The 12,423-nt window shown below is 41.5% G+C and overlaps 1 protein-coding gene across 2 annotated transcripts in view; it reads right to left on the bottom strand.

Moving 5' to 3' along the window:
* VPS4B (vacuolar protein sorting 4 homolog B) overlaps positions 1 to 12,204 on the bottom strand; it is a 32,239-nt gene extending 20,035 nt beyond the window's left edge. For both annotated transcript variants that reach the window (XM_078060200.1, XM_078060201.1), the window contains exons 1-2: positions 11,929 to 12,204; positions 122 to 233 (exon numbers count right to left, since the gene is read on the bottom strand). In XM_078060200.1, the coding sequence (XP_077916326.1) occupies positions 122 to 233; positions 11,929 to 11,955 (139 nt within the window). In that variant the 5' untranslated portion in view covers positions 11,956 to 12,204. The remainder of the gene's footprint in view (positions 1 to 121; positions 234 to 11,928) is intronic.
* Between the last annotated feature and the right edge of the window lie 219 nt (positions 12,205 to 12,423).

Raw genomic sequence — 12,423 nt, 5'->3', positions numbered from 1 at the left:
GGGGAATTTTTTGCAAATGGATGGTTTAGAATTTTCTGGCATTGTACTTCAATTTTTATAAATGAAATAGAATAATCTTTTCCTTTAACGTTTTAAAATAAAAAGCAAACTATGACCTTACATTTAACTACATGAAGAAAATACTGAACAGCGTGTTGGTAGAGTTGAAGAGCTTCCTCATAGTTCCCAGCTTTGTCTTCCTGGGCTGCTTTGCCAGCAAGATCTATTGCTTTCTGTTTGAAGGGAGGCAAAATCATACCATCAAAATCACATAAGCATTACTTTGAAGTAAATGATCATACCGAAAGTTTTTTTTTTAATAAAAGCAACCTTAAAACAAACCGATCTGTTTTCTCTAAATCTCAATTGCATGTTATTATAAATTGTAATGATTTATAAAATGTAAACTACATTTGTTATACGGGTAAATGCTATCTGATTTCTACTTTATCCAGTACCAATCACTAAGATTCTCATACAATTTTCTTTCAACAAAAGTCAAGCTTAGAGCTAGTAAGGAGTAACTGAATAATATGAAAATTCATGTTAAAATCATTCAGGGAAATTCTCAAAAATCCAGTGCTGTTATAGATAAAGTACATAACAATAGTAAAATATAAACGGTATAAAACCCCCTCAGAAGCAATGGGGCAATGAAATATCAAGAATCTGAAAATACCCAAATCTTTTAATCCAGTAATTATCTAAAAGGTTAACTGAACAAAGATAGTAACCAGAGGGGTCTTTTAAAACAAGACAAAATAAAACCTGAAAACTTGAATTTTAAGCAGCAAAAAGATGCTACACAATAAATTCTTATAGGATCATTAAAATAATCCTATTCCTATTCGAAAGAGCAAAAACAAACAAAAATACCACAGGAAAAGGATGAAAAGAAAATTTAACAGAGGTTGTCTTTGATAAGACTCAACTTTTTCTTTTTCTACTTTTCCACATCTTTTAAAGGTGCCTATAATGAACATAGGTTTTTGTGTAGTATTAAAAAAAAACAAACAAACAAAAACTCCTGAAATAGATCCATACAAATATGCAAAACCAAGTTAATGGTGGAAGAACCAGTGCTGGAGCAATTAGACGTCTGTAAGAAAAAAAAAAAAAAGACAGAGACTGAGAATCTTTTTTTTTGTTTGTTTTTTAAAGCAGGCTCCACGCCCAGCATGGAGCCCAACATGGGGCTTGAACTCACAACCCTGAGATCAAGACCTGAGCTGAGATCAAGAGTCAGACCCTGGGCAGAAGACATGAACAGACATTTCTGCAAAGACATCCAAATGACCAACAGACCCATGAAAAAGTGCTCAACATCCTCGGCATCAGGGAAATAGATATCAAAACCTCAATGAGATACCACCTCACACCAGTAAGAATGGCTAAAATTAACAAGTCAGGAAATGACAGATGTTGGCGAGGATGCGGAGAAAGGGGAACCCTCCTACACTGTTGGTGGGAATGCAAGCTGGTGCAGCCACTCTGGAAAACAGTACGGAGGCTCCTCAAAAAGTTGAAAATAGAGCTACCCTACGACCCAGCAACTGCTCTACTGGGTATTTACCCCAAAGATACAAATGTAGTGATCCGAAGGGGCACGTGCACCCCAATGTTTATAGCAGCAATGTCCACAACAGCCAAACTATGGAAAGAGCCTAGATGTCCATCAACAGAGGAATGGATAAAGAAGATGTGGTCTATATATACAATGGAATATTATGCAGCCATCAAAAAAAAAATGAAATCTTGCCACGACGTGGATGGAACTAGAGGGTATTATGCTAAGCGAAATAAGTTAATCAGAGAAAGACAAGTATCATATGATCTCAATGATATGAGGAATTTGAGAAACAAGACAGAGGATCATAGGGAAAGTGAGGGAAAAATGAAACAAGACGAAACCAGAGAGGGAGACAAACCATGAGAGACTCTTAATCTCGGGAAACAAACAGGGTTGCTGGAAGGGAGGGGGGTGGGAGAGATGGTGTGGCTGGGTGACACTGGGGAGGGTATGTACTATGGTGAGTGCTGTGAATTGTGTAAGACTGATGAATCACAGACCTGTACCCCTGAAACAAGTAATACATTATATACATTATATGTTAATTAAAAAAAAAAAAAAGTCAGACCCTCACCTGACTAAGCCACCCAGGTGCCCAGAGACAGAGAATCTTGACCTAAACCACTCTGTACAAAAATTAACTCACTATATTGTTCACCCAAACCTAATGTTACATTGTATGTTAACTAACAGAATTTAAATAAAAACTTTTTAAAAAATCACATATGCTCTTAAAAGCAGAGAATTTTCTCTGGTTCAAAGTAGGATAATGGCAGAAGGAAAGGTCAGAAAGAACAGAAGCAGGATGAAAACTCAACCAACCACACTGGATGGAAGAAGAAAGTGGCAACGAGTCAGAGTACGCAGGTGGCTTCTACAGGGGGAGAATCACCCTCAGCTGACAACCAAGAAAGAGAACCTCAGTCTGACAACCACATGAAACTGAAATCTGCCAACAACCTGAATGTGTTTAGAAGCAGGTACATCCATCCCTAGAGCCTTCAAAAACAAACAAACAAAAATGCAGCCCTGCAGACATCTTAATGTCAGCCTGGTAAAACTCTGAGCTAGAACCCACCTGATATATGCTGTACCTGGACTTCTAGCCTATTTAATTTGAAAAAAAAAAAAATGAACTCACAATGGATTATAGACTTAAATATAAAATGTGAAACTATAAAATCTTTACGGAAAAAAACAGAAAATCTTTAGCATCTAGGGCTAGGCAAAGGGTTCTGAAATTACATACCAAAAAGCACAATATATAAAATGAGAACAATATGGTATTGGCATAAAAACAGACACATAGATCAAAAGAACAGAACAGAAAGTCCAGAAATAAACCCACACACATATATGGTCAATTAATTTACCACACAGGAGCCAAGGATATCCAAAGAGAAAAGGACAGCCTCTCCAGTAAGTGGTGAGGTGACAGGGTGGTGCAGTCAGTCGGGCATCCGACTCTTGCTTTTGGCTCAGGTCATGATCTCAGGGTCATGGGACTGGGCCCTGCGTCGTGCCCCGCGCTCAGCGGAGAGTCTGCTTGGGATTCTCTCTCTCTCTCTCCCTCTGCCCCTCCTGCTCGTGCTCTCTAAAGTAAATAAGTAAATTTTAAAAATGAAATGGTGTTGGGAAAACTGGACACCAACATGCAAAAGAATGAAACTGTCCTACTGTATTACACCATCCATGAAAATTAACTCAAAATGGATTAAAGATTTGAACATAAGACCTAAAACCATAAAACTCCTTAAAGAAAATATAGGCAAGTAAGTTTGGACTCTGGTCTTGGTGATGATTTTTTGGATTTGATAACCAAAAGCAAAGGCAATAAAAGCAAAAATAAACAGGTGGGACCACATCAAACCAAAAAGCTTCTGCACAGCAAAGGAAACCATCAACAAAATGAAAAGGCGACTTACTGAATGGGAGAAAATATTTGCAAATCGTACATCTGCTAAGGGGTTAATATCCAAAATATATAAAGAACTCATACAACTCAAGAGCAAAAGAACCAAGCAATCCAATTAAAAAATGGGTAGAGGATCTGAACAGACATTTTTCCAAAGATGTAACAGATGCCCAAAAGGTATCTGAAACAGCACTCAACAAGACTAATCATCAGGGAAATGCAAATCAAAACTATAATGAGCTATTACCTCACACTTGTAAGAATGGCTATTATCAATAAAACAAGAAATAACAAGTTTGGTGAGGATGTGGAGAAAAGGGAACCCTTGTGCACTGTTGATGGGACAGTAACTGGTGCAGTCACTACGGAAAACACTATGGAGGTTCCTCAAAAAACTACAAATAGAACTACCATATGATTCCGCAATTTCACTCCTGAGTATTTACCCAGAGAAAATGAAAACATGAACTCAAAAAGATATATGCACCCCAGTGTTTACTGCAGCATTATTTAAAATAGCCAAGATATGGAAACAACCTACTTGTCCACAGACAGATGAATGGATAAAGAGAATGTGGTATACGTATACAATGGAATATTATTCAGCCATAAAAAAGGCAAAATCTTGGCATTTGTGACAACACGAATAGATTGAGGGCATTTTGCTAAATGAAGTAAGTCAGAGAAAGACAAATATTATATGATCTCACTTATGTGTGAAATCTGAACAACAAAAAATCCACAAACAAAAAACCCCAACCTCATAGATACAGAGAACAGATTGGTAGTCACAAGAAGTGGGGAAAGGTGAAATAGGTGAAGGGAGTCCAAAGATACAAAGTTCTCATTACAAAATAAGTAAGTCATAAGAATGTAATGTACAGTATGGTGACTACAGTTAATAATACTGTATCGCATACTTGAAAGTTCCCAAGGGAGTAAGTCTTAAAAGTTCTCATCACAAGAAAACCATTTTTCTAACAATGAAAGGTGACAGACGTTAAACAGACTTATTGTAGTGATAACTCACAATATATACAAATAATGAATCATATTGTACACCTGAAGCAAATGTGTTTAATGTCAATTATACTTCAAAAAAAGAAAGAAAAGAAAAATGATAAAATTGGACCTCAACAAATTAAAAAACTTTTGGTCTGTAAAAAATCCTGTTAAAAGGATGAAAAGACACGCTACAGATTGGGAGAAATATTTGCAAACTACATATTTAGGAAAGGACTAGTATTTAGAATATAGAAGAACTCCCAAAACTGAACAGTTTAAAAAGAATTCAAGTAGAAAATCAGCTGAAGACAAGAACAGACATTTCACCAAAGAGGTAATACTGATGGCAAATTAGCACACAAAAAGATATTTAAAATCATTAGCCACTAGAGAAAGGCAAATTAAAACCACCATGAGATATCTCAGAACATCTATCAGCATGGCTAAAATAAAAAAATAATGACAATAATACCCAATGCTAGTAAGGATACAGAGAACTGATCACTTATACATTGCTGGTAGGAAGAAAATGGTAGAGCCTCTGGGAACTGGTTTGTTTTTTTACAAATGTAACCATGCAGCTACCGTATTAACCAGCAACTGCACTCCTGGGTATTTACCCCAGAGAAATGAAGACTTGTGTTCATACAAAAATTTATACATGAGTATTCCGGATGTCCTTTAACCTTAGAGTGGTTAAACAAATTGTGATACACCCATAGCACAGAGTACTACTCAGTAATGAAAAGGAACTACCTTGATCCACAGGACATGAATGAAATCTTGAGAGGATTATGCTAAGTGAAAAGAACAAATTCCAAAAGGTTACATATTGTATGATTCTATTTTTATAACCTTCTCAAAATGACAAAACCAGAGATGGAGGGCATATTAGTATTGTCAGGAAACAGGGATGCAGGGCAGGGGAAGAGAAAGAGAGGTGACTATGGTACTAAAAGGGCCAGAGGAGGGATCCCTGTGGATAGAACTCTTTTTTTTTAAAAATATTTTATTTATTTATTTGAGAGAGAGAGTGAGAGTGAGCATGAGAGGGGAGAGAGTCAGAGGGAGAAGCAGACTCCCCACTGAGTGGAGAGCCCGATGCAGAACTCGATCCTGGGACTCCAGGATCATGACCTGAGCCCAAGGCAGTTGCTTAACCAACTGAGCCACCCAGGCGTGCCTGGATAGAACTATTCTGTATCATGACTGGGATGGAAGATACTTACCCATGTGACAGAACTCTGAACACACACACAAACTATACATGAGTACAGGGGCGCCTGGGTGGTTAAGTCAGTTAAGTGGCTGCCTTCAGCTCAAGGTCCTGGGATAGAGCCCCGCATCAGGTCGGGCTCCCTGCTCAGTGGGGAGTCTGCTTCTCCCTCTCCCTCTGTTTGCCGTTCCCCCTGCTTGTGCGCACACGTTCTCTCAAATAAATAAAATCTTTAAAATATGTATATACATGAGTACACATAAAACTGGAAAATCTGAGTAAGACTGGTGGAATGTATCACTGTCAACATCCAGGTTACGATACTGTACTGTAGTTTTACAAGATGCTACCACTATGGGCAAAGGGTTAACAGGATCTCTCTCCATTATTTCTCACAACTGCATGTGAACCTGTGGTTGTTACAAAATAAAACTTCCATTAAAAAACTATTTTTAAGGGGCGCCTGGGTGGCTCAGTCGTTAAGCGTCTGCCTTCGGCTCAGGTCATGGTCCCAGGATCCTGGGATCGAGCCCCACATCGGGCTCCCTGCTCCATGGGGAGCCTGCTTCTCCCTCTCCCACTCCCCCTGCTTGTGTTCCCTCTCTCGCTGTGTCTCTCTCTGTCAAATAAATAAATAAAATCTTTAAAAAAAAAAACAAGCATAGTTTATTAAAACATTCCACCTGATTCATCCAGGTAGTAAAACTGTATCCAACAAGAATAAGAGGGCGCCTGGGTGGCTCAGTTGGTTAAGCGACTGCCTTCGGCTCAGGTCATGATCCTGGAGTCCCGGGATCGAGTCCCGCATCGGGCTCCCTGCTCGGCAGGGAGTCTGCTTCTCCCTCTGACCCTCCTCCCTCTCATGCTCTCTGTCTCTCATTCTCTCTCTCTCAAATAAATAAATAAAATCTTTAAAAAAAAAAAATAAGAGCCAGTAGAAAAAAGGATCATGGTGATGCTATAGTAAAAATAAGCATATAATTAAGATAAGACAAAAAAACCATTCAAACAATCCCAAACCAATCACATGAGAATATTACATTTTGAAGCAGCTGCTATGGACTGCAGATAGATAGGATGAAAACTGCAAATGGGAGGAATAGGCCTTCCATCTGTTGTAGCAGGAGGGGAAAAAAAAAAGAAATGGTGTTTTAGCATCGATAAGATGTAGTAGTACATATTTCACAGCTCAGATAGCCTGAACTTGAAGCTAAATTTTCAAAAGTTTGGTAAGCTAGGCAGGATATAAAGGGTGGAGTCACAGCACTCATACACATGGTCAACTGGTGGTTTGGTGCACCTGGTCATTTAAAAATGGATGCAGAAGACCCCGTGGCTACGCCATGCAGAGGAAATAAGTTCTTTCTTATTCTAGTTACAATTTTCTTCTATTATTTTGAATTGCTGTGCCACTCACCTCTCCAGCTACACACTCCCCTCATTAGCAGTTAGTCCTCTTTTTGGCACCATAATGATGGTTAAAGGAAAACTCTTACAGTCAGTATCTAATCGTCTAGCGCCAAATATGGTACTAATGACTTTAAGCCAGCCTTTCTCTGATGGTCATGACTGTATCCAGCACTGTCCAAATCGCAAGCCACTATCTATAATCGGCTTCTGAGCACCTGTGGCTAGTGTGACTGAGGAGTTTTAAATTTTGAGTAAAATTCAAATTTAAATAGCTACTTGTAGCTACCGTACTAGACAGCGCATGTGAAACCTTTAATCAAACATGACGATTTGAGAATATGCAGGTTTTTCCCTTGCTGAATATCCCACTTCACCCTTGTTTCTGTTAGCATTTTTCATCTGAAATGAAATGAACTGTGTCTTGTATGGTTCTGGAGTGCCAACTATTCTTAGTCCTAATCACTTCCATCGCTACTATCTTAGCTCAATCCACTAACACATGTGTCAAAACTACCACCGTGCCTCCTAAGTGGTCAGCCTGCTTCCGCACTCAACACCTTGAAGTCCTTATGGCAACCAGCGAAGGGCCGGCCCCTTTGACGGATTTCCACTGCTGGGTCATGGTCACGGTCTACAAGGCCTTCCGTGACCCAGCCCTGGCTCCTTCTGGGTTGCATCTCAAATCCGTTAGTCCACCTTCACGCAGGCAGCCTGTGCACTGTTGATCCCTCTGCCTAGAATGCTCTTCCCTGCTCTTCCCCCCCACCAATAGGTGCATGACAGTCTCCTTTTCAGCCACAGAGCAAATGCCAAGTCCTCAGAGAGGCCCTCCCTAATCTATTTCAGAGGCTGTACTCCCTCCGTCCCTGCTTTCAGTTCTCCTCTCACCCCCATCCCATCATTGTGCGTATCGTCACATTTATCTGTGGATACTCACGCATTGCCTATCTCCTGATATATAAACGTGAGCTCCATGAGCACAGGGACTTCAACTGCAGCACTGCGCTGTCCCCAGAGCCTGGAACAGTGCCTGGCACACGCTGGGTACTTAATAAAATTGTTGAACAAATGAAAAAAATCCCCAATTGCTTTCTCAAAATCTTCCTTTTGGTTATTTTACCTCTATAATCTCTAACAATTTTTCTCCACTGGATATTTTCCTGTCAATGCTATGTCTTTTCCCTATGCTCTGGAGACCATCCCCACCTTCCTTCTCTGACATTCACCCTATCAACTATATGCCACTCTACTGCTCTCCCCAACCTAACCTTCCCCTCCCCCCCTTTTTTGTTGGGGTCTGAGTTCCTCAGCATAAACATGTATGTAAAGTCCTTCTTCAAACTCATATCCACAAAACACAAACTAAAACACAGCGGGCTCTCCCCAGGTCCTAGGTTCCTCTCTAGTTACTACCTTACTCATCTTTTCACCTCCATAGCAAAATCCCAAAAAGAACTCCAAGTTCATCACGGTTCCTTGATTCCTCCATGGCAAGGCTTCCTGCTGACCAGGCCTCACACTTACCTAACTCTCTCCCCACAGCATTTAATCCTAACAGACATCTGGACATGGCCTCCTCCTCCGTTAGCCTCCATGGCACCATTCTCTCTTGGTTTTACTCTGGATTATATTAATGATTCTTTTTCAGACTCCCTTTTCTCTCTCCTTAAATGCCACTATTCCAGAGTTTCTACCTGTTTCTTGTTTTTCCTCATCCTATGAACTCTCCAGGATGGCCATAACCTCTGCAACCATCTGTACGCTATTAACTCTCAAACCCTTGTTTCCAGCCTGGCCCCCTCTCTCTAGTTCTACACATATGTATCCAACCGCTCATTGAACATTTCCACTTGGTTGTCCCCACAACGCATTTCAAGCTCAAAAAGTTCCAGAACACCTGCCCCCAAATATGCCCCTCTTTTTGTAATCCCAGAACCAATTCCTCCCCATTCAACTCAGGGATCTGGGAGAAAACCCAGACTCCTCCTGCCCTCTCCTTCTAAATGCAGAGCCAAGCCTGACTGTTCTTCCTCTTCAATCTGTCTCTGATCAATCCTCTCTTCTTTAACAGGTACTACACTACTTTGGCCCTCACCATCTCCCATCACACAGAACCCTGCCTTCCCAACTGGTCTCCCTGTTTCCAGGCCTGCTACCAATCAAGTTGTCCCCTGCACACAAATGGTAGTTTCCTTCTACAATAAAAACCTGGGCAGATTTCTTTCTGATTCTCCATCTACAGCAGGATGAGGACCAATCATCTGTGTGGCACACACCTCTCCATGGCCTGACTAGGCCGGTCCTCCCACCTTACACACTCAGTCCCAGTCGTACCAAACTAGGGACAACCCAGACAACTCAGACCTAAGGCCTTTGTTTACGGTGCACTCTCTACCTGAAATACACTACCTGACTATCTTCCAGTCAGACTCCAGCTTCTCTAAGCATCAGCATAGTCCTGGTCTTCCTGCCGCAAAGCCCTCCCCCACACCCCCAGGGGGCCTAGCCTATGCTTCCTCGAAATTTCCACGCAGTATCCCCATCAGCCACTTTACATGTCTTCTCACATCAGAATACAAGCCCTGGGAAATCAAGGGTGATATATTGCTTTTATGATTCCCTAAGACTTAGCAAAATGAATGGCATATTTAGGGTTGAGTGAACTTGAGTTCTATGCATACTGCATTACTTGCAATTTCTCCCAACCCTCTCCAAGGTTTATTACACTTCTAGACTGAGGTATATATTCTTTGTCTTTACCTGAAATGCATCCCATTTTCTTGTCCAAAAAGGCCTAACTTCATAGTGAAAGAAAGCACAAACTTACAAGCAAATAAACCTGGATTCAAAACTAACTTCAATACTAATTAAAATCACAACTTTAATACACTTTGGTTTCTTACACTGTGAAACTGAAGTAATCTTGAAGAGTTGTTTTGAAGATTACATAAGATCACACCAAATACCAGGTGGACAATTAGTGTCAGTACCTTTCACATTATCTAAGCTCTCATCATCTCCTCTGTGAAACATTTCTATTTATCCTTGAAGTTAGATAAGCCCTTCCTTTCTGCCCTCCCGCACTCACCTCTAATTCTATTATAGCACTACTGTGTTATTTTATAATTTTGATTTTTAATTATCTGCATTTCTCCATTAGATTATAAGCATCTGGTTATGGGGAGTCTTGCCTTGTTCGGTGGGAAAATTGTTATTTGAATATTCTTCATCCAAATTTCCTAGGTTAGAAGGTTAAAAAGGTTGAATGAGAAAGGGCACCTATGACCCAACCACAATACAATTATAACTCAACATCTCTCCCCGTTTAACAGCAGCAACATGCCTTTAGTATGTGTCCTAATCTCTAACTGATTCACTGAGGAACACCTGCCCCAATTCAAATATGATGCAAACGGAGTCGAGAATGAAAGTGCAGTTATTACAAAAGAAAAAAGGTATCAGTAAATGGATGAAAATTATGTTGTGGAATGTCCAAATTACATGCAAGGTCTTGACAAATGAAAAGTTAGTGGAATAAAACGAGTTAACTGACCAACAAGGATGAAGACAGCACTTAAAAAGAAGTCGCCTTTGATATTCAAAGGGACAATACTTTTTCCAAGAACATTTACCAAAAAGACACTTTCTGAATGGGGCTACAAAAAAAAAAAAAAAAAAAAAATCAAAAAACAATGTTAAGTGGAGATTATTATATTTTTATTATATCTTACTAAATGCAAGCCTGTTGGAAAAGATACAAAATCAATATATGACCTATTCTTGATTCTAAGTCACAGTTGCAATTATGTTTTAAGATATATAAAACGTTTACTTTGATAATCTTTTGGGTCCATTTTCAAGGTAAAAGTCCCAGGAAAGCTCCTCCCTCCAACTTTTTTTTTTTCTTGGTGAATTTTTGAGCTCTATTTAAATGGATCTACTTTCAGCGCTCTTTCTTCAGGATCCATTATCCTTGAGCTTGCACCAGGCACTCAATAAATGTCTCATCAACTACTGCAAGACCAAGACGAGGATTCAACACAGGTATTTTATGTCGATCTTCCCCCCAGACTGACCTAGTGGACTGGGAGTCCTCGAGGTTAAGACACATCCTAAACCCCTCTGAAACCTCAGATCCATTCTAGGGATGGGAAGCACCATTTCAGAAATTTCTCTTCTCAAATGAATTCCATAGAGATCCAACAATTATGTCTAAAAGTTTAGAAGTCTGGTTTATGTACAAAACACTGTACTCGCTGCGGTAGGGGTGGGAAGGTGGAGCACAAAGGAGCTTGAAACTACTCCCTGATTTTGAATACATTTTGGGAGCACATGAATGCACAGCTCAATGAATTCACGGATCCCTCAAATTCTAAGACTGTCCTCATAGTTCTATACACCTGACAGCTAAACGAGAAGGGCTCTGCTATACCAGCTTGAGAGACGGAGAACTAAGACCACCTTATCTTCAACTGGCTCAGGGCTGTGCTTTGCAAACCTTACGTTCTTTTCTCTTACATTGATGGGAGCGTCTGGGCCTCTCGTTCAAAGCTATGCCCAGTTCGGTTCAAAAGAGGAAAAAAAACCCCACCTCAAACAAAGTGAAGATTTCCACGTAGCCGGTGGGCTCTGGAGACCCCGGAAGCAGGAGGAAAGAGCCCGACCCTCCCGCCTGCAGGTTGGGCACGAGCGCCGCCCTCCTCCGCCCCGCAATACGGGCGCGGCCGCTTCCTCCCTCCTCCTCGGCCCCCACTCCGAACCCCGCGCCGCCCCTAGGCTCCGGCTCTCCAGGGGGCGGGAGAACAGTGATACCTGGAGGTTGGGCGAGGTGGATGTCATGGCGGAGATCCGAGGAGATTCTCTGGGGAGGAACGAGGGCAGAGGAAGCCAACAGCGGCAACGTCGAATCGCGCCCGGTGTTGCCCCAAACGTGTGCAGGCTGGTGGCTCTCGGACCCCGAGCAGCGGCTTCCTCTCTGGAACTTCCAAAACCAAACGGCGCTTCGAAAGCCGCCCGACCCTTCTCGCAAAACTTCCGCAATCCTAAGCCCCTCCGGGCTCTCGCCCCGCCTCTGGCCCCAGCACTTCCGCTTTTGTCATCAGCGCGCGCGCTACCCAGTCTCCAGCCACCCCGGTCTCGCCTTAGCCCCGGGATCTCGCGAGGCCTGTAGCGACATCCCTGAAGCTCCCCCCTGGCCTTGTGGCGGTCAAGCTGAGCACAAGCGCACTGAGGCTCTGGCCTGGGGGCAGAGAGGACACCTGGGGTCGCGATCTGTTCCCTTCTTTTTCCAAATGTCTTATACTTGAG

This window comes from Halichoerus grypus, chromosome 13 (genome assembly GCF_964656455.1).
Source record: "Halichoerus grypus chromosome 13, mHalGry1.hap1.1, whole genome shotgun sequence".
NCBI lineage: Eukaryota > Metazoa > Chordata > Mammalia > Carnivora > Phocidae > Halichoerus > Halichoerus grypus.
This window is presented reverse-complemented; position numbering and strand designations above follow the sequence as displayed.